The sequence below is a fragment of the Lontra canadensis genome, unplaced genomic scaffold (genome assembly GCF_010015895.1).
Source record: "Lontra canadensis isolate GAN:19392208 unplaced genomic scaffold, GSC_riverotter_1.0 scaffold12, whole genome shotgun sequence".
NCBI classification, from domain to species: domain Eukaryota; kingdom Metazoa; phylum Chordata; class Mammalia; order Carnivora; family Mustelidae; genus Lontra; species Lontra canadensis.
The window spans coordinates 17,302,072-17,323,811 of NW_022631006.1; the positions used below are offsets into that span (position 1 = coordinate 17,302,072).

General features: G+C 39.4%; 1 protein-coding gene across 4 annotated transcripts in view; it reads left to right on the forward strand.

Annotated features, from left to right (window-relative positions):
• TP53BP1 (tumor protein p53 binding protein 1) overlaps nt 1–21,740 on the forward strand; it is a 73,680-nt gene that overhangs the window by 7,158 nt on the left and 44,782 nt on the right. For all 4 annotated transcript variants that reach the window (XM_032856651.1, XM_032856650.1, XM_032856648.1 and 1 more), the window contains exons 5-11: nt 2,881–3,011; nt 4,287–4,445; nt 4,997–5,126; nt 6,579–6,745; nt 9,184–9,310; nt 10,281–10,375; nt 13,930–14,138. In XM_032856651.1, coding sequence (XP_032712542.1) covers nt 2,881–3,011; nt 4,287–4,445; nt 4,997–5,126; nt 6,579–6,745; nt 9,184–9,310; nt 10,281–10,375; nt 13,930–14,138 — 1,018 coding nt within the window. The remainder of the gene's footprint in view (nt 1–2,880; nt 3,012–4,286; nt 4,446–4,996; nt 5,127–6,578; nt 6,746–9,183; nt 9,311–10,280; nt 10,376–13,929; nt 14,139–21,740) is intronic.

Here is a 21,740-nt window from a genome sequence, read left to right on the forward strand (position 1 = left end):
ATCATGACCTGAGCCCAAACCAAGAAGTTGGACGCTCTACCAGTTGTGCCACCCAGGCATCCTCTGAAAATATTAGGCAACATATGCCTGTGGCTAGACCAGAGTAGAAGTGGATGAGGAGTGGTGAGATGCTGGGTTTTTTGATTGGATGTGGAATATGAGAGAGAGGGTGGTAACAATGATACCACATTTTTGGTTTCAGCACTGGAAGAATGGAGTTGCTGCTAGAGGAGATGAACAGGAGTGCAAGAAAAGGTCAGGTTTAGATGTATTGAAGTTGAGCTGCCTTTTCATTGGACAGTTGGAGGCAATTGTTGCAAATCTGGATGGAGCTCAGGGGGATGGTGTAACTAACAGGAGGTTTAAATTGCACAGTCATAAGTATGGATGACACTCAAAGCCGAGTCTGGGTAAGATCATTAAGGAAGTGGGTAAAGGTGGAGAAGAGCTCCAGGGACTCACTGAGCCTACCAGCATTTAGAGGTCAGGAAGGGACATGAAGCCAAACCACCAAAAGATACTGAGGAAGAGCCAAAGTATGTGATTTGCATTGTGTTTCATTGCCCTTCTACATTTTGTCATGTTTGCTTTTGGACTTTTCTTTCCCTATATTTCCCAAGGTTATGTAACTGGTCTAATTGGTTATAGGTAATGTTCTATTTTATTTTTGTGGAAATCTTTACTTAGTCCCATTTCCTTGGATCATGGTCCCCAACTTCGCAAATTTGTGTTTTCACTTCTTTATGCTCATTATAGTTATGTTTAGTCATCTTTGTATGAAACATTAAATGTGTAGATAGTTTTAAGGAAGTGAAAAATGTTACCTATAATTCTGCCACCCAGAGGCTAATTGCTGTAAACATTTTGGCATATTTTCCCTCTTTTTTTGTGTGTGCACTCGATATATGTGTAGTTGACATGTGTAAAGTAAAAGTTTGTTTGTTGACCTTTTTGTTTAACAACATGGAATTGTTCCCATGACAGTTAAAACTCTTAATAACATTTTCCCCAAGTTTTTTATTTTAAAAGTTTAAACCCACGGAGAACATGAAAGGATATTACACATTTGTTCTCTCTCTGTATGTATGTATACACACACATATATAAACATGCATACATAAAATACATGTTTTGGGCGGCTGGATTGTTTGAAACTAAGCTGCAGACATCTTAGTTACCCTTATATACTTTAGTATCATTCCCTATCATGTAATACATTATCTTACATTATTGTAATACTGATACCACACGTAAGAAAATATTAATTCAGTAATACCTAGCAAAATAGTTCCTACTTATATTTTCACAGTTGTATCAGATGTCAAAATATACTTTATAATGAACATTGTCTCAAGTATGTTTATTTATCTATTTAGTTATCCAGGATCCAATCCAGGTTTTCTACACATTGTATCTGGTTTTTTTAAACTTTTTTTTTTTTTTAAGATTTTTATTTATTTATTTGACAAATAGAGATCACAAGTAGGCAGAGAGACAGGTCGGGGGGCGGGGTGGGAAGCAGGCTCCCCGCTGAGCAGAGAACCCGATTTAGGGCTCAATCCCAGGACCCTGGGATCATGACCTGAGCTGAAGGCAGAGGCTTAACCCACTGAGCCACCCAGGCGCCCCTCAAACATTTTTAATAGCTGCATAATATGTAATTTTATGGATTAGGAAGTTATTTAATTATTTCCTTAATGCCGGCCTTATAGGTATTTCTTAATCACAGTAAACATTGAGAAATAAGTTTGTACAAGGATTTTTGCACATTTCAAATTATTTCTTGAAATTATTGAAATTATTGGGTTATAAACATTTTTTTAGAGCTTTTTTAGAAACATCTTTCCAAATTGTTCTCCAGAAGGTTCTTTTAGTTTACAGCAAACTAAATAGTTTAGTGTTATAAATAGTATATAATGACAGTGTTTATCTCACCTCAGGTTTGGGCAATGCTGAATGGTAGTATGGTATTTATAATTTTTTTTAAAGATTTTCTTTATATATGTGAGAGAATGAGAAAGAGAGAGAGCATGAAAGGGGAGAAGGCCAGAGGGAGAAGCAGACTCCCTGCTGAGCAGGGAGCCTGACGTGGGACTGATCCTGGGACTCCAGGATCATGACCTGAGCTGAATGCAGTTGCTTAACCAAATGAGCCACCTAGGCGCCCTGTAATTTTTTTTTTCCCTAATTTGATGGGCAACAATCAGTTTCTCTGTTTTTCTACACGTTTAAAGATACTTGTATTTCTTTTTTTATGAGTTGTCTGTTCATTTATGTCTTAGGGTTCTTCCTATGAATTCCTTATGTTCTTTGGACACTGTTCTATTTGTTGGAGTATTTTTTCTAATTGTTGTCTTCTACTTTTGTTTATAATGTTTTTTGACCTTGTAGTGTTAATTTCCTTTAAATATACAGGCCTCTTACCAGAATTTCATTCAGACTGATTCTATATACGTACTCTAAGGGTTTTTTTTTACTAAAATATTTTTGTGAACTGTGACTGGTTCAGTTGATGTATTTTTGAGTCCCTTCAGTGCACATCTAATGCATATCTTCTCATGTCACTTGTCAGTAATTCTCCTGAGAGTAAGATTTTTCTCTTCCTGGTTCTATTTTTTCAGAGAAAGGTAAAATTCCAAGTATGTTTGTTCCTTTCTTCTGTTAAGTATTTGTGCTATTTAATTCTGCACAATGTTTTTTGAGTTGCTGTCAGGTGCTTTCTGTAGAAAGAAGCACTAATGGGGGCCACGCCTTTTACGTTTTTCAAATTTGCTTAAGATGTTGGTGTGTGGGGATGTCACAAATAAATTTCGAAAGATGCTTTGAGCAAAGTGTCTGAACCTGTCTGGAAAGACATAATTGTGTCTTTCTGCTGTTTAGTGTTTTGGGAATCTCAGTGGAATCTGCTCCTCCTGTGGGGGAAGAGAAGGAAGAAGACGTGGAAGAGGAGGAGGAGGAAAAGGAAGAAGATACTAGAGATGGTACTATCACACACTCCCTTGGTGCTGAAGGTAGCTTTATGCTTTTTCTGGATAGTAGATTGTTCTAAGTCCCTTTAACATAAGCATGTAGATATCTAAATTTTTCTTTATCGGTGGGGCACCTGGGTGGCTCAGTCAGTTGAACGTCTGCCTTCAGCTCAGGTTATGATCCCAGAGTCCCTGGATCAGAGCCCCACCTCGGACTCTCTGGTCTGTGGTGAGTCTGCTTCTCCCTTCCCTCTGCCCCTCCCCCTGCTCCTTCTTGCTCTCTCACTCTCTCTTAAATAAATTAGTAAAATCTTAAAAAAAAAAAAATCCTCTTTATGGGGTCTTAGATTTCTCATCATTAAATTGAGAATAGTCATTAAGAAATTTGCAGTTGTCTAAGATACTCCACCTAATTTGATGTTCAGGAATTTGATACTTATTGGATAGTCCCCATTCTGCATATTGACTCTTCATTTTGCATTTGTTTTTCCAGTATTTTGGGGATGTATGCTTTGCGTGTGGAAGTACAATCTGAATTGCTGTGTGTGGGTATGGTTTATGTATATTTTTAGAAAGTAGACATAGACTACCTATATATTAGGTGCTCCTAAGGTTTTATAATATGTAATTTTTTGCTTCATTACATATTTTTCCTCTTCATTTTTAGTGCCTTTATTCTTTTTATTTGTTTTCTGTTTTTTTAAAAGATTTATTTTTTTTAAGCTTTTTTTTTTTTTTTTTTTTTGGTAAAGATTTCATTTATTTATTTGACAGAGACAGACACAATAAGAGAGGGAACATATGCAGGGGGAGTGGGAGAGGGAGAAGCAGGGTTCCCGCTGAGCAGAGAGCCTTATGCAGGGCCTCTTTCCCAGGACACTGGGATCATGACCTGAGCTGGAGGCAGTCGCTTAATGACTGAGCCACCCAGGCACCCCAAGATTTATTTATTTTAAAGAGAGAGAGAGAGAGCGAGTGAGCACAGGAGCTGGGGGAGGGGCAGAGGGAGAGAATCTCAAGCAGACTCCCAGCTGAGCATGGAGCCCCGCAGTGCTAGGCTCTATCTCATAACCCTGAAATCGTGTCCTAAAGCAAAATCAAGAGGTGGGATGCTTAACCCATTGAGCCACCCAGGTACCCCCCACTTTGAGTTCCTTTATTCTTAATTTTATTTTGAAAAGCTTTGGGGCAAAGCTTTGGTGTGGAGGACTTAAAATGACCCCCCCTTTTTTTTTTTTTTTTTTGCTAAGGAACAGCACCTTACACAATGCATAATATTGTGGGATGCTACCTAATTTCTTGGGATTTTATTTCTAGATTCTGCCTCATCACAGTTGGGCTTTGGAGTTCTGGAACTGTCTCAGAGCCAGGATGTTGAAGAACATACTGTGCCATATGAAGTAGCTAAAGAGCCTCCACTGTCAGTAACCACCAACTCTACTTATACTAGGCTGTCTGATGTGGATGCTAATACTGGTATGAAACATGTTTTCTGGCATTTGGAATTGTGTATAAGCATTTTTCTCCTGAGCTAGAGCTAGTTGTTTTTTTCCTTGATACATTTTATAGTTTCTAAGTTAATATAATCTAAGTTAATATAGTAAGGTTGTCTGGCAAATACTTGTCAGTTGATGGCTTGCAGATTAAGTTTTTGTAAGTGGGTTACTGGTTATTTTTTTAAAATGATGCCTGTATATATTTTGAAATTGGACTTCTCTTTTTATTAAAATCTTTGCCATTAAAAAAGCATTTGGGGGGGCACCTGGGTGGTTCACTTGATTAAGCAACTGCCTTCGGCTCAGGTCATGATCTTGGAGTCCCAGGATCGAGTCCCACATTGGGCTCCCTGCTTGGCAATGAGTCTGCTCTCCCTCTGAGCTCTCCACTCTCACACTCTGTCTCTCAAATAAATAAATAAATAAATAAATAATTTAAAAAAAAATAAAAAAAAAAACAAAAAACATTTGGGACTGCTGCTAGTACCTTGAAAAATTAAATGTCTCCTTCCTGTCTTTTAAAATTTCAAGGGAGTAAGCATGAAGAACAGTCCGGTGAAGATACCCCCACAGCAGCACAGCCCAGCAAGGGTGTCCCTGTGGCAGCACAGCCCAGTAAGGATGTACATGTGGTTGAAGAGCAAAACCCACTGCCTGCAAGGTAAACCCTGCTCTTTCTAGAAAGTATTTTTGAGTTTCTGTTTTAGGGTCACACTTGCTTTACTTGGCTAGGTGGAATCATATTTAGAAATTGTTGCCTTTTCTCCCCCTTATAATGTGCATATTTCTGGTCTGGTGGAAACACTGATTATTTACAAATTCTTGCTGTGTCCTCATCTCATCTTTAGGTATATTACAAAATCATTTTATTGCTGCTATAACTATAAGCATGACTCCTCTTTTTTTTTTTTTTTTTTTAAGATTTTCATTTTTAAGTAATCTCTACACCCAGCACGTGGGCCTCGAATTCACAACCCCAAGATCAAAAGTCGAGTGCTCCACCAACTGAGCCAGCCAGGTGCCCTATAAGCACGACTCCTTAATCTTTGCTTGTTACTTCTCTCTGATCTTTGTCTACAGAGGCACTGCTTATGGGAGGACTTCTACCCTCTCTAGTGTTATGAGAGGTCACATGACTATTTGAAAATCTGTTCCTATATTGAGGAGCACCCAGATTGCTTTGGGCCCTCAGGTATCCTGTGTCTGAAAGTTTCTGGTATAGCTGTAAAGAGGTGTTCTTTTCCCAAGTCCTCTGGGCCCTAACTTGGTAGGAATTAGGCATATTTCTCTGCTCTGCCTGTGGTGATTGTTGTATCCTAAACTTCATTACCTCTGGTCAGCAGCTCAATATGGCAGAGGAAAAGTGGGATGTGTCCAGTTTAGGGAAGGTAGTGAATAAACATTCAGTATTGTTTGTAATCTCTTGCAGTAGAAAAGGTGAGGAATGGGGTCCTGAATAAAGCAGAGAAGTTGTCTTTCCAATGCAAAATACTCAGCCTAACTTGGGCCGACTTTTTAGGCTTTTCTTAGGAAGTTGCTCTTGAAGCTAGTTATGCTATCACTTTAGTATGTGAGTCTCCCAAGTCTCTGTAAAGGGGCCAGGATTGAGAGTCTTACACGTATGAGTAGTTTTGGTATGAAGGATTCTTGGTTTGGGGCTTAGGTTGAGCAGATCAGATGGTAAAGGCCAGCAATAGATGGTGTGTGGTAGTAGCACCGTGGATGATTCACACCCAAGCTCTTTTTTGTGGAAGGTCCTCATTAGGACTGGCATTGTTGTGGTCTGGATCAGAATCCTTCATACTTCCCTAGATAACAGTATATGTAACACAAATCCTTAAATCACTTATGAGAAATCTTGGCCAGCATGCTGCATAGCAGTGAGCAAAGTTGAAAAGAAATATTGGTGTGAGAAACAGGCTTTGAAATGGGCTGAGGATTTTATATTACAAAAAGTAGCTTAATTCACTTCCAGTGATTATTTATATAAACTGGAAGCACTGGAAATTTTGAAATTATTAAAGGAAAACACAAAACAGAAGAAGCTTGTTAATTCAGAGGTGAATGCATTTGAACATAGCAACTTTTTCTCCTGATGATTTGAATTTCCTAGGTCAAAGGATATGCCTTCTAGTCCCAAAGTATCTCTTGCTGCTATGGAAACAAATGAACGAGTAACTGCTCAAGAACTCTTGCAAGGTGGACTGAAGATTCAGAAGTCACCAGAGCCTGAGGTTTTGTCAACTCAGGAAGACTTGTTTGACCAGAGCAATAAAACAGGTACAAAGAGTAATTAGTTGCTGTAGCTCCTCTTCTCCAAAGATCTAAACTTTATTTCTGTTTGGAGGCTACATTTAAGTTAGAAGGCACTTTATAGGTATGTAGACTTGTTTGTAATGTGGAAGGAAAATATGTTTCTACCTGATTAATGAGAAGGGCTTTTTGAGAATGGTTGCTGGTTAACATTTTAACATAGTTTTCTCTCTCTGTTGTAGATGGAAATAGGAATAATAATAATAGAGTAAATTTAATATTGTGGACAGAGTAGCTATTTCTGTCATCATAGATCTTTAGATCTTAACTATAATGATAATTGAGGGTAAGTTTTCATAATCACCTGGACAACAGTTTACCTTCTCATCTGTCAGAAATAGGAAGTTACAGCCTACCAGAAAGAACATAAAACTTAGAAGACTGGAATGGTGTTTGTTTCACATTGTGTTAATCTCCACCATTCCCCCATTCTGAGACCTGACAGAGCCAGAGAGCTTCAGTAACAGCCAGCAAAATATATGTTGGTTATAAGGAGGGAAGAAGAGAAGGTTATATTCCTTTACTCTGCTGTGAATATGTTCAAGACATTTAGAGGGTCACCAGAAAAACTTTTTTGGCCTCTCACTGAAGCTATTAGGTTGTATTTAAGAAATTCCCTTTATTTTATTTAATTTTATTCATTTAAAAGATTTTTTTTTTTTTTATTTGAGAGAGAGTACGTATGTGCATATGTGAGCTGGGGCCAGGATCGGGGGAGAGAGAGAAGCGAAGACCCCCCCCCCCTTCCCCTCACTGAACAGGGAGACCAAGGTGGCCCCAATCCCAGGACCCTGGGATCATGACCTGATACCAAGGCACATGCTTAACTGACTGAGCCATCCAGCCAACCCAAGGAATTCCAGGTGCCCCCAAGGAATCCCCAAGGGATTAATGCAGCTGATACTCCCATCTGTTTCTGAGGAGAAAGGACTAACAGAAGATTCTTCATAGTATAAATCAGTGATGGCTTCTCATATATCCTTTTACTAATGCATTAGTATTTTCTGTCTCCTCTGAGGAGGTTCAGGCTCTAATCTTGAAAATTGCTGCATTTATATCATCAGGGTCCCCCCCCCCCCCCCCCATTTTATTTATTTATTTGTCAGAGAGAGAGAGAGAGCGAGCACACACGTGAGCACAAGCAGGGGGAGTGGTTGGCAGGGGGAGAAGCAGGCTTGCTGCTGAGCAAGGATCCCAGTGTGGGGCTCAATCCCAGGACCCTGGGATCATGACCTGAGCCAAAGGCAGACACTTAACCGACTGAGCCACCCTGGCATCCCTGTATCATCAGGTGTTATGCTCATTGTTTTGACGTCTCCCTTCTGCATCATGGTATGAGCTTTACATCACCTTAGGCAGACCTTGGAATAAAAGGATCACTTGCTGTTTTATAATAGAAGCTTCACAAGACAGAAGAGCAGCCAAGCAGAGGTATTAGGATTCTGCCTTTTTCCTCCAAGCTTTGGTCATGATAGAACTAAGAAGGGGCACCTGGGTGGCTCAGTTGGTTAAGCAAGTGCCTTCACCTCAGGTCATGATCCTAGAGTCCTGGGATTGAGCCCCACATTGGGCTCCCTGCTTAGCTGGGGAGTCTAATTCTGCCTCTCCCTCTGCCTATGCTCCTGTACTTTCCTGCTCACTCTCTCTCAAACAAAATCTTCAAAATGAAACAAAACAAACACTAAGGAAACATTTGGTCAATTCTGTATTAAAGAAACCCATATTTTAGGGCCCCTGGGTAGCTCAGTGGGTTAAACATCTGCCTTCAGTTCAGGTCATGATCCTGGGGTCCTGGGATTAAGGTCTGCATTGGCTCTCTGCTCAGCACAGATACTGCTTGTCCCTCTCCCTCTACCCCTCCCCTCCACTTACGCACACGCCTCTCTTTCTCTGTCTCTCTTTCAAATAAATGAGTAAAATCTTAAAAAAAAAAAAAAAGAAAGAAAGAAAACCCATAATTTAGCAGCGGGGGGGGCGTTGAATGGTCACTCAGAATTTGTGTTAGCATCCATTTCATTGACTATACTACAGTCAGAAAACAGTTTCTGCCCTCTTGGAACATGGTTAGAAACATGGATATTACTCTTCTTGCCGTACACAGTGGCTTCTTTCTTTTTCCCCTTCCCTTGCCTTTCCCCTTCCCTTGCCTTTTCCCTTCCCTTGCCTTTTCCCTTCCCTTCCCTTTTCCCTTCCCTTCCCTTCCCTTTTCCCTTCCCTTCCCTTTTCCCTTCCCTTCCTTCTTCCCTTCCCTTCCTTCTTCCCTTCCCTCTTCCCTTCCCTTCCTTTCCTTCTTCCCTTCCTCTTTCTTTCCTCTTTCCTCCTTTCTTTAATACAACTCCGTGATGTCAATCTGAGAAGCAAATGCAACTAGAATTTCTCTCTCTCTCTCTTTTTTTGAAAAATAGCTTCTGATGGTTGCTCTACTCCTTCAAGGGAAGAAGGTGGATGTTCTCTGGCTTCCACACCTGCTACTACTCTGCATGTCCTGCAGCTGTCTGGTCAGAGGTCCCTTGCTCAGGAGAGTCTTTCCACGTAAGTAAGCCTAAAATAACTCTGCCAAGGAAACATGTATCTGAGGGTCTTAGGCTAAGGTTGAAAGAGCTAAAATTGTCTATTAGTCCAGAATTCTTTTTAAAACTAAAAGGCAAACTCTGGGCTTTAGAATTTTTGGGTTAAAAATTTAGTGGACCTATTGAAGGCAGGTAGCTCTTCTTTTCTGTTTTGAGATTTTATAGTAGTAGCCCAGAGGTTCCACTAGGAAGAAACTGCCCAGTTTATGTTCTCTTACACATCCAAAACGAGGACTCTGCTCCTCCATTTGACCAGCAGTTCTTTCCATTTAGTAGCATAGGGGTGGAGAATAGGTTATACTAGAGTTGACAGTAGTTAGAGCTCTTTATTTATGGCAAGAGGTTGCTTTTTTTGTTGTTTTGTTAAGATTTTATTTATTTATTTGACAGAGAGATCACAAGTAGGCAGAGAGAGAGGGGGAAGCAGGCTCCCTGCTGAGCAGAGAGCCGGACGCGGGGCTCAATTCCAGGACCCTGAGATCATGACCTGAGCTGAAGGCAGAGGCTTGACCCACTGAGCCACCCAGGCACCCCTGCTTTTTTTTTTTAAACAAAAATGTGCATGATCTTTCTAATTAGGAAAAAATGGTGTTAATCCCAGTTCTGCAGATGAATTTATTTTTTAGCACTTTCTCTTCTTTGTAATCATGATGTTCTTTTGTCAGATTGTTTATTTCTCTTATAATCATATGGCTTTATCCTTACTCTTTTTTTCTTTTTTTCTTTTTTTTCCATTCTAAGTTTGGATAGGTCTGGTATGAGAAATAGTTAAGTAGTATTCATGGCTCTTCCGCCAACCTCTGGTAGCTGTTTGAGAGATTGCTAATAAGATTTGTCTGATTGACTTAGATATTTTTGCTGTTAAAGTAAAAAACAAATACAAAACTGTGGCTATAGTAAAAATAACCTGTGAATTCTCTCTTTATATAAAGGAATTCCTCAGATCTTGTTGCTCCTTCCCCTGATGCTTTCCGATCTACCCCTTTTATCGTTCCTAGCAGTCCCACAGAGCAAGAAGGGAGAAAAGGTGAGCTCTCTTGATTTGTCTGTTGGTCTCAGATTAGAAGAGGAAGAACACTTCTGCCTTGCAAAATGTACTGTTTCTTTATTTGCTTGAACACTGTGACATTATTCAGTAGGGCTTGTGTCTGACTCACCTTCAGAGATGTGGCCTAGTTTAAAGTGCTTTCCTTAGTCCTCTGCTCTTCTAGCACTGCACTGATTCTTACACCAATTCTGTATTGTTGATTTAATTTTTAAAAAGATCCTTAAGGCAAAATGTTTATGTTTTTAAAGTTTAACTCAAAGTAGTATATTATAGTAGTATATTAATGAAGAACTGGGTTTATTACTAATAATCCAGTAGTTTCCAGCAGCATGTTGACATGCTTCTGGTGAAAAGGAACCAAAAATTATTTTGCTATTTATTTATTTATTTTTAAAGATTTTATTTATTTGACAGAGAGACACACAGCAAGAGAGGGAACACAAGCAGAGGGAGTGGGAGAGGGAGAAGCAGGCTTCCCGCTGAGCAGGGAGCCTGATGCAGGACTCGATCCCAGGACCCTGGGATCGTGACCTGAGCCGGAGGCAGATGGTTAACTGACTAAACCACCCAGGCATCCCTCTTTTGCTCTTTAGAGGTTACTTTTGCTATCATCAAAGCAATTTTAGCCAGGGAGTGGCTAGGAGGTAGGGGTAGACATTTTAACTTCATTCACATCATCCTTCGCGGACCTAGTGATTTTATATTATTTTATTCACAAGAAAGAATTCCTTTTTACTTAATTTTTCTCACTAAACCTCTTTCATTCTGTCCTAGTCTCATATCCATTCACTCAAGATATATATATATATATTTTTTTAAAGGATGTATGTATGTATGTATTTATTTTAGAGTGTGAAATCATATATACACAGGGGAGGGGCAAAAAGAGAGGGAGAGAAGGAATCTGAAGCAGGCTCCCACCCAGTGCAGAGCCTGACATAGGTCTCAAATCTCATGACCCTGAGATCATGACCTAAGCCAAAATCAAGAGTCTGATGTTTATCTGAGACACCAAGGTGCCCCAGTCACTTAAGATATTTTTAAGTTCCTGCTACTTCTGCATGAAAACTTTTCCAATAAATTTCATGATTTTCTTTTTCATTCTTTCACTTACCAAAAATGATGTAATAGTTAATATTTATTGAGCACTTAGTGTATGCCAGGCATTGTTTTGTGTACTTCTCTTTGGTTCTAGGTGCTTTTCTTTGTTTTTGTTTTGTTTTGTTTTTTCATTTTCACTGAACCCTCACAACAATCCTGAGAAGTAGGTGCTACTTTTATCTCCATTTTACAGATGAAGAAATTAGTCATGAGAGAATTCACAACTAATAAGTCATAGAGGCAGGATTTGAACTCAGGCAGCTGCTTCCAGGGCCAGTGGTCTTATCTGTTGTTTACCTGCCTTCTGTAATACCCTGCTGTCTCTACTGTCAAGTGATGTAAATACAGAAATATGTTTAGCTGTTTTTCAGGTGTAGTTTACCCATGACAAAATTTAATCTTTCTTTTGCCACTAAGTTTGTGTCTGGCTATTTGTCTTGAAATCAGTTGTAGGTATCCAAATGGACTAGTACAACTTTAAGCATAACATGATTAATGATATCTTTAGTAAAAAATAAAAGTAATCCATTCTACAAAAAAATTCCAACCCAAGATAAGTTTGATTTATACTTAAAACCATTTCTTCTACTCATAGTGTGAACATTGAAGATACATAAAAGTTACATTAAAAATACTTTCTCCCTGGGTGCCTGGGTGGCTCAGTGGTTTAAAGGCTCTGCCTTCAGCTCAGGTCATCATCTCAGGGTCCTGGGATCGAGTTCCGCATCAGGCTCTCTGCTCAGCGGGGAGCCTGCTTCCTCCTCTCTCTGCCTGCCTCTCTGCCTACTTGTGATCTGTCTCTGTCAAAGAAATAAATAAAATAAAAAAAAAAATACTTTCTCCCTGACTGTAAAATAGTTAATACACACTGTGGAAAGTTTGGAAAGCATATAGGAAAGTAATGAGCAAATAAAAATCATGTGGATATCGCAGTCCAGCTACAGTTAATATTAGGATATATTTACTTTCAGAATGTTTTCTATGCATAAAGAAGTATTTTACACAATTGGGAATATGTTAAGCATATGATTCAGTGTTCTTTTTTTTATGTAACATACTCTATTTTCTCCTGTCAAATGTATTTTAGAGTTAATGTATTTGCTTAATATGTGCCTCTTTGTGTGTCTATATTTGCGTGCTTCCTTTTTTTTCTTTCTAAAATTATGAACCTAAAGCCTTATTTATTTACTTATTTGACAGAGAGAGAGAGAGAGAGAGAGAGAATGAACAAGTAGGCAGAGAGGCAGGCAGAGAGGGAGGGGGAAGCAGGCTCCCAGGGAGCCTGATGCAGGGCCAGATCCCAGGATCCTGAGATCATAACCTGAACCGAAGGCAGCCGCTTAACCCACTGAGCCACCCAGGCGCCCCCTTAAAGCCTTTTTTATATGTGGTGCTTTGAATAGTGGGTCTTTAATAAGTGCTTTGTCATGGTGACAGATCAAAAGATGTTATGAAAATACTTACCACAGCTGAAGTAGCATGCTAAAGACTGGTAGCACCAGATTGCAACCTAGCATTAGACTGGGAGGTTGAAGTCAAGCAAAGCAGCAGGGGTAGGTATTGAAGTGAGGCATAGCCAGTACCGTGAGTGTACATTGCAGTGAAAAACCTAGTGGCATAGATAGTTTGTGAGAGTGGTCTAGAGGGAAGCCTGTTGGGGTCAGGTTGTAAAAAGGGGGGAAAGAGTTGTTGAATAGCTATTGGGTAGCTACCCAGCTAGCTAGGTGGGTTCTGAGGGAGAGCCTGTTACCCTGCAGGTGGGTAGTATATTGTGGGAACACAGTGGGGAGGTGGTGGTGGGTGTGTGGGTGGGTGTGCGTGTGCGCACACTAACGTGTGTGCACACTAACGTGTGTGCTTTCCCCCTGGGCAATTTGTCTCCTGATTAGTGGCTTGGTACTTCGTTCTTTGATAAATCACTGCCGATGGGCATTGTTAGATTTTTTTTCTTCTGTATTTGTCCTTGCATTCATCTCTCTGTGGTTAGCAGTTGTTAAGGCAAATGTAATGAGTTCGTAAATAAGTAGATACTGGAGTGGTGACAAGTTCTGCTTTTCAAGGCCTGTGGCAGAATATACGATGGTTAATTAGAGGACATTAATCTGGATGTTCTTATGCCAAATATGAAAAACTGAGTTATAGTAGGGAAAGGGGTTCAGAGGAGCCGAGTTAATGTTTCATGTGGATGAGTGGATATCCCCAGATGAACCCCATTTTCATCTCTATCTCAGAATTTTGGAAGTGTGGCCCTTCCTCCTCCCACGGAAAGAAAGAATTGCTAGATTTCTGTGATTCAATGTACTGTTTATCTATTTGCTTTTCTGAAAATTAAATCACAATTTTTTTAGGAATGGAAATTTCTGTAACATAATTGTTACTAGTGGTATTTTGAACATGAGTGATACTGATTTGTTTTTCCTGTTTTAAACCAGATGAGCCAATGGACATGTCAGTGTTATCAGAAGGAAAAAGAGAGTCTTTTGAGAAGAAACTCCAGGATGATGAACCAGTGGAGACAGAAAATCCCCCTCTCCCACATGAGTCCACTGTATCACCACAGGCCTCAACACCAGTATCTCAGAGCACACCAGTCTTTACTCCTGGGTCACTTCCTATCCCATCACAGCCTGAGTTTTCTCATGTGAGTATTATAGAAAGAGTGTTTTCTTCCTAATGTTGTTGTTGTTTTTTTTTTTTAAACCATCTTTGAGGTATAATTTATAAATCATAAAATTCACCTATTTTAAATATATAATTTAGTGATATTTAATACATTTACAGAGTTGTGCAGCTGTCATCACAGTCTAGTTTTAGAACACTTCTAGAGTCACTTATGTTTAAATTTTGTATTATGTCTTGAGCTTTTTGAAAGTGTGCAAATTGGAGGGGATGTTAATCATAATTCGACTGTAACACAATTACTATCATTTTTGTCTTTCCACATGCCTACTTTTTTTTTTAAATGAAGTTGCTAATAGTGAACATACAGCTTTAATCTTTTTCCAGGTAATATTGCATCATAATGATTTTTCAGTGTTACACAGTCTTCATAGTATCTTTTCCTTTTCCTCCTCCTTTTTTTTTTTTTTTTTTAAAGATTTATTTATTAGAGAGAGAGAGTTCATGCATGGGGAAAGTGAGAGGGAGACAAGCAGGGTCCAACTCGGTGCTCTGTCTTAAAACCATGAGATAGTGACCTGAGCCAAATCAAGAGTTGGATGGATGCTTAACTGACTGAGCCACCCAGGCACCACCATACTACCTTTTCAAAACTTGTATAGTATTTCTCTGAGTGGATGTACCATAAGCTAATTAATCACTCCTGGACAGAGGGTATTAAGATGATTTTAAGTTTTCAAATGAGAAGTTTTCTTCTAAAAGCAAGGGAAAACTAACATCTTTTCTGTATAATTTTAAGTATTAAAATAATAGAGTGCAGGTTTTATTCATAGTGAATTGAAAGTCCTTAACTAAATCTAAGTGAGTATATTATATTTTCAGTCTAAATGCCTCTTCTTATAAGACTGTAATCGGGGGGATTATTTTAGTGTTACTAGGAGAACTTCTTTCATGCCTTTCAATTTGTGGGTATTGTACGAAAGTTTATATTTAAAAAGGAACAGTAGTGAAATATACTATAAATTCAGTATAGAGATAGTAGGAAGAAAAGTTTTAAAATTTCGGAGCACCTCGGTGACTCAGTTGGTTTTCTGCCTTTGGCTTAGGTCGTGATCCCAGGGTTCTGGGGTCTGGGCTAGCTTCGCTTCCTGCTCACCAGGGAATCTGCTTCTCTCTCTCCCTCTGTGCTTTCTGTGCTCTTTCTTTTCTCTTTCACTCACTTTCTCTTTCAAATAAATAAAATCTAAAAAAAAAAGTTTAATTGCTTTCTACAGTTTTTAAGACTTGTGTGTTTTGTTGGAAATTCCTTTTTATGCCAATCATTAGAATTGACTTGGTGGGGTGGTTAAGAATGATGCTAGAGTCAGAACTTCCTAGACTTAGTTCTGGCTCTGCCATTACTGCCATTGTGACCAGTTGGAACTGAGTCTCAGTTTCCTCATCGAATCAAATTGGGATATGGATACTACCTACCTCAAGGGTAGTTGTGAAGGTTACATGGGTTAATATATATCAAGTGCCTAGATTAGTGCCTTGCATGATCCAGAAGGGTTAGCTTTGCCAGCAGTGAAAGAGTGAAGACATGGCTACCTAGAGGTGAGGTCAGTGTGCATACACTGTACATCTTTTAGTTTTTTGTTTTTCTGTGAAAGTTGTATGTGGATATATATAGTTCTAAAGAATCATCAGAATTTAGGGATGAGCTATAAGCACTGACCAAGAGCACTGAGAAGAATTTTCTAAAAAATGTAGCTGATGTGAAAGAGACCAGTTACAGATGTTTATCAGTGATCAAACATGACTTACATGGAAATGTGTATCTTTGCAAAAAGGTATCCCTACCAGGAGAAGTGAAGCCTGGCCACAAAGAGATAACTGACTTTTTGAAGAACAAGGCACTGTTGAAGGAATTGCTTCACCTTCAGCATTTACTAAAGACCTCCAGAGCATTTATAAAACCAGCAATAAAAATTTGAGTCAAATAATGATGTTGAACATAGTTCAAAGGTCCTTTGAACCTAAGATGACTTAGATTTCTTTGGATTTATATTTTGAGATGCCTCAGTCAGTGCAGTGGTCCATGTCTCCAAAAAAAAAAAAAAAAGAAAACAAATTAAAAAAGTACCTTTACAAATCTTTCAAGAATACCTTAACAGTTTTTATGTTAAGGCTCTGTTTTTACTTAATAAACCTTATAAAAGCCAAAAAAGGAGTCAGATGGTTAAAACAAGTCTCTCTTCACCCCCACCCAGAGACAACCACTTTCAGTTCCTTCAGCTTTTTCTCCATAACTCTGTATATCATGATTATATTTTTATGCACTTTCTATTTTTAATTTTTTTAAAAGATTTTATTTATTTGTCAGAGAGATTGAGAGAGAGCATGAACATAAGCAGGGGGAGCTGCAGGCAGAGGGAGAAGCAGGCTCCTCGCTGAGCAGAAAGCCCAAAGATGTAGGACTTGATCCTTGGATGACTAGGTCCCTGGGATCACGACCTGAGCCAGAGGCAGATGCTTAACCCACTGAGCCATGCAGACATTCTTCATGGATTCTTTAAAAAAAAATTTAGGGATGCCTGGGTGGCTCAGTTGTTTAAATGTCTGACTTGATTTTGACTCCGGTCATGATCTCATAGTTAAGAGATTGAACCCGGTGTCGGGCTTCACACCCAGCTGGAGATTCTGTCCCTTTCCCTCTGCTCCTCCTTGGCCCCCCACAAAAATTTTTTTAGCTATTTCCCCATCTTCTCAGTATAGTTACATCATAATTTTGTTTAAATCATTATTGAATTTACATATTATGAATGTTGTTATAAACACTATTCAAAGCAGAATCTGTGGAATATTATTTTTCATGTTTGTATAATTTCTTATTTTCTCTGGAGTTGATAATAGAGCTTTTTTATTTCTTTAGTTTTCTACAAATTTCTCACTTCATCAACCCTAGGCTGTCCACCAATTGTCAAAATCTCCTTTCAAGATGTTTGAGGGTCTCAAACTTCATCTCTTTGGAGAAACCTCTTTTGGAGACTCCTGATTTCTGATCTTTTCTTTTCTTTCTTTCTTTCTTTCTTTCTTTCTTTTTTTTTTTTTTTAAGATTTTATTTATTTATTTGACAGAGATAGACACAGCTAGAAAGGGAACACAAACAGGGGAAGTGGGAGAGGCAGAAGCAGGCTTCCTGCTGAGCAGGGAGACTGATGCAGGGCTCGATCCTGGGACCCTGGTATCATGACCTGAGCTAAAGGCAGATGCTTAATGACTGAGCCACCCAGGCGCCCCATTTAATCTTTAAAAAAAAAAAAATTTTTTTTTTTTTTTTTTTTTTTTAAGATTTTATTTATTTAAGAGAGAGAGGGAGAGGGAGAAGCAGACTTCCTACAGGGCAGGGAGCCTGATACGGGGCTGGTTCCCAGGACCCTGAGATCATGACCTGAGCTAGTGGCAGATGCTTAACTGACTGAGGCACTCAGGCACCACCCCCCGCTCCTGATTTCTAATCTTTCCTGTTTTCTTCTATGCCTGGTGTGTTAATTCACCTCCTTTTCACCACAGTCCTTGGAGATTGTCTTTATGTGTCTTTGTGTTGGATTCTTTTTGGGTTCCATGTCTTGCTTGGTTACTCTCTGTTTGGTAGAGGACATTGTTTAGTAGCATACTCTCTATTCTCATTTTTTTTTTAAGATTTTATTTATTTATTAGAGAGCACATAAGCAGACTTCCCTCTGAGTGGGGAGCCTGATGTGAGGCTTGATCCCAGGACCCTGATCATGAACTGAGCTGAAGTCAGATGCTTAACCGACTGAGCCACCGAGGTGCCCCTCTACTCACATTGTTGATTCATAGTTTGTAGAAGTATAGAATCCTAGGTTGGAAATAACTCCTTTTAATTTTTGAAGGCATTGTTCCACGGTCTTCAAACTTGCAGTGTTGTTGTTGAGTAGTGTGCAGCCAGTCGGATTTTGATTTTTTTTTTTTTTTTTTTTTAAGATTTTTTATTTATTTATTTGACAGAGAGAGAGAGATCACAAGTAGGCAGAGAGGCAGGCAGAGAGAGAGGGGGAAGCAGGCTCCCCGCTGAGCAGAGAGCCCGATGCGGGGCTCGATCCCAGGACCCTGAGATCATGACCTGAGCCGAAGGCAGAGGCTTAACCCACTGAGCCACCCAGGTGCCCCCGGATTTTGATTTTTAATATGTAAGCTGTTTTTCTCCTTAATGAAATCTTGTAGGACTTACTCTTTTTGTCTCTAGTGTTCTGAAATTTCCAATTCCACAGCACAGGTTTATTTTCATTGTACTGGGTAGTTGTTAAACCCTCTTAATCTAGAAATTTGGGTCCCTTCAGTTCAGGGAGATTTGTTTAATTCCTTCCCCTTTGTCATTTCTTTCTTTTTTTTTTTTTTAAGATTTTATTTATTTATTTGACAGAGATCACAAGTAGGCAGAGAGGCGGTGGGGGCAGGGTGGTGGTGGTGGTGGGAGGAAGCAGGCTCCCCACTGAGCAGAGAGCTGGATATGAGACTGGATCCCAGGATGCTGAGATCATGACCTGAGCTGAAGACAGAGGCTTAACGCGTTGAGCCACCCAGGTGCCCACCTTTCTCACTCTTTTTAAAATTTTTTCTTTTACTAGAATACCTGTTTTTGGGATTTTGAAACTCCTAGAATAGTCCTGTAATTTTCTTACTTGTACTTTACATTTCTGTCTTTGCAAAAAACAATTGGTTTTTTTTTTTTTTTTTTTAAGATTTTATTTATTTGACAGAGAGCAGAGGAGGGGCAAAGGAAGAGGGAGAAGCAGACTTGCTGGTGAGCAGGGAGCCCTGTGCAGGGCTCAATCCCAGGACCCAGAGATTAACGCCTGAGCTGAATTCAGACGCTTAACCAACTGAGCCACCCAGTCGCCCCCCACCATTTTTTAAAGTGTATAATCCAGTGACTTCTAGTATAGTCACAGAATTGTGCAGTTAGTCTCCACAATCTAATTTTAGAACATTTTCATCTCTCCCCCTCCCTCTAAAAGACCCCATGCCCATTAGCAGTCCCTCCATTTCCCCTATCCCCAGCCCTAGCCAACTGCTAATCTACTCCATGTCTCTGTAGATTTGTCTGTTCTGGATTATTTCATAAGTAGAATTATGCAATATGTAGTCTTTTGTTTTCTTTAAATTAGCATGTTTTCATGGTTCTTTCATGATGTGGCATGTATCAGAACTCCATTCCTCCCTTTTTTTTTCTTCATTCCTTTTTATTCTGAATAGTGCTACCAGATTCTATGTATATAACACATTTTATTCATTCATCAGTTGATAGACATTTGGGTAGCTTCCCATTTTTGCTTATTGTGAATATGTTACTGTGTACATTCATGGACAAGATTTTGTGTGCACATATGTTTTTATTTCTCTTGTATATGCCTAGGAGTGCAGTTGCTGGGTTCAATCTTCTTTAGACCCGAGTTATTAATTTCTTCTTCTGGGTTTTTAATTTAGGAACTTTTTTTCTCTGTTCTTTTTGTTAAAAAAAAAAATAGCACGTTGTCTTGTTTTATGGGTATACTATCTTATCTGCCTCAGGATATTATTAATAGTTTTTTGAGAAATTTTCTCTTTACTGCAATAGTCGCTATTTCTTCAAATAGATTTTAGTTAGTTTTGATGTTTGACTTTAAAATTAAAGGGTTTCTTCAAATGTCTGATAATCCTTGATTATCTGCTTTGAAAGTATAATACCAGAACACTGATTATAAGTTCTGAATTGGTGGTTGATACTTCTATCTGGGATTCACTGTAAAGTGGTCTGCTGGGCAATTTTGAGGATCCCCTTGTATCAGTATTTTGATTTGTTTCAGCATGGTCAGTTTCCCCAGAAAAATGTCTAATCTCCTGTCTCCTGTCTGTCATTGTTCTAGAAGTCTGTTGATGGAAGAGGGCTGGGGGTGTTGGAATGCAGGTGCAGGTTCCATTCAGTATGTGAATTTTCACTTCATCTCTCTGTATCTGAGAGTTGAACAACAACTACTACTACTTCTTCTTCTTCTTTTAAAGTTTGTATTTTATTTTATTTTATTTTTAGTAATCTCTGCACCTAACATGGGACTTGAACTCACTACCCCAGAGATCAAAAGTCACATGTTCTTCCACCTAAGCCAGCCAGGCGCCCCTGAACTGCTTCTTAAATAGCTTTCCAACCAGTCCTGCTGTTTTTAGCTCCACCCTCCCCACCACTTCCAGAGTCACCTGGTGCTGCTGCCAAGTCCTGAATCTTTTTTTGGACATGGTGGTTCTGTGGTGTAATTTGGGTTGCTTGGCTTTCTCCACTGCTGGCTTAGAATTCAGCTTTCACTAGTCTGTGAAATAGATGATGACTCTTCCAAAATTTTGTTGCAGTTATCATTTCTTCTGTTCTTTTTCTTGAAAATACATGTTTTAAAAAAAATTTACTGGGGCACCTTGGTCACTCAGTCGGTTGGGCATCTGCTTTTGGCTCAAGTCAGGATCCCAAGGTTCTGGGATCCAGTACCTTGTCTCGCTCCATGCTCAGTGGAGAGTCTTCTTCTCCCTCTCCCTCTCCCTCTGCTGCTTGTGCTCTCTCACTTGCTCACTCTGCTCTCAATTGAATAAATAAAAAATTAAAAAAAAAAAAAAAGTTACTGTTTCTGGGGCTCCTGGGTGGCTCAGTGGGTTAAAGCCTCTGCCTTCGGCTCAGGTCGTGATCCCAGGGTCCTGGGATCGAGCCCTGCATCGGGCTCTCTGCTCGGCGGGAAGCCTGCTTCCCCCTCTCTTTGCCTGCCTCTCTGCCTACTTGTGATCTCTCTCTGTCAAATAAATAAATAAAATCTTAAAAAAAAAAAAAAGTTTACTATTTCTTAGTGGGGTTTTGGAAAAGAGTTAAGGTAAATGTGTGTATTAAATCCACCATTTTGATTTTTTGTCCTTATTTATTAAACTTACTACATTTTATTCTTAATGGCTAACCTTTGCACATCTGTTATTCTATGCCTTGATTCCTGGAGTCCAAGTCAACCCAATTATGATGTTGTAAGATCTAAATACTTAAGAGATAAATACTGATCAAAAAATAATTAGGATAAAGGTAATTTTGTGTATTTTTTTCTTTCTTTATGTATTTGTTAATTGCATCGCCTCTTTGACCCTTCACAAGGGTGTAAAGATTTTATTTATTTATTTGAGAGAGCATAAGCAGGGGGAGCAGCAAGCAAAGGCAGAGGGAGGAGCGGGCTTCTCACTGAGCAGGAAGACTGATGTGGGAAAGGATTGGTAAAATATGGTTTGATACTTGACACTTTTTTCATATCTGATATACATGTTAATTCGGGGTGGACAGATTACAGATGACTATGAATAGCTCTTAAGCTCTGTATATGTGAGACCAGTTTTTGCCTGGTTGGGTTCTATGGATTTAGGTCTGTACTGAATCTAGACTTAAAGATGGACTCATACTGAGCGTAGACCTGACAGTTCTCCATCACTCTTTGTTCAGAGTGCTGGGGAGTTTCTGTTCACTTAGCTCAGTTATTCTGACCAGGCCTCCAGGGAGTCTCAGCACTGTGGATTATTATGGGCCAAACACTCTTGAGGCTAGATCCAGGCAGTCCTTAG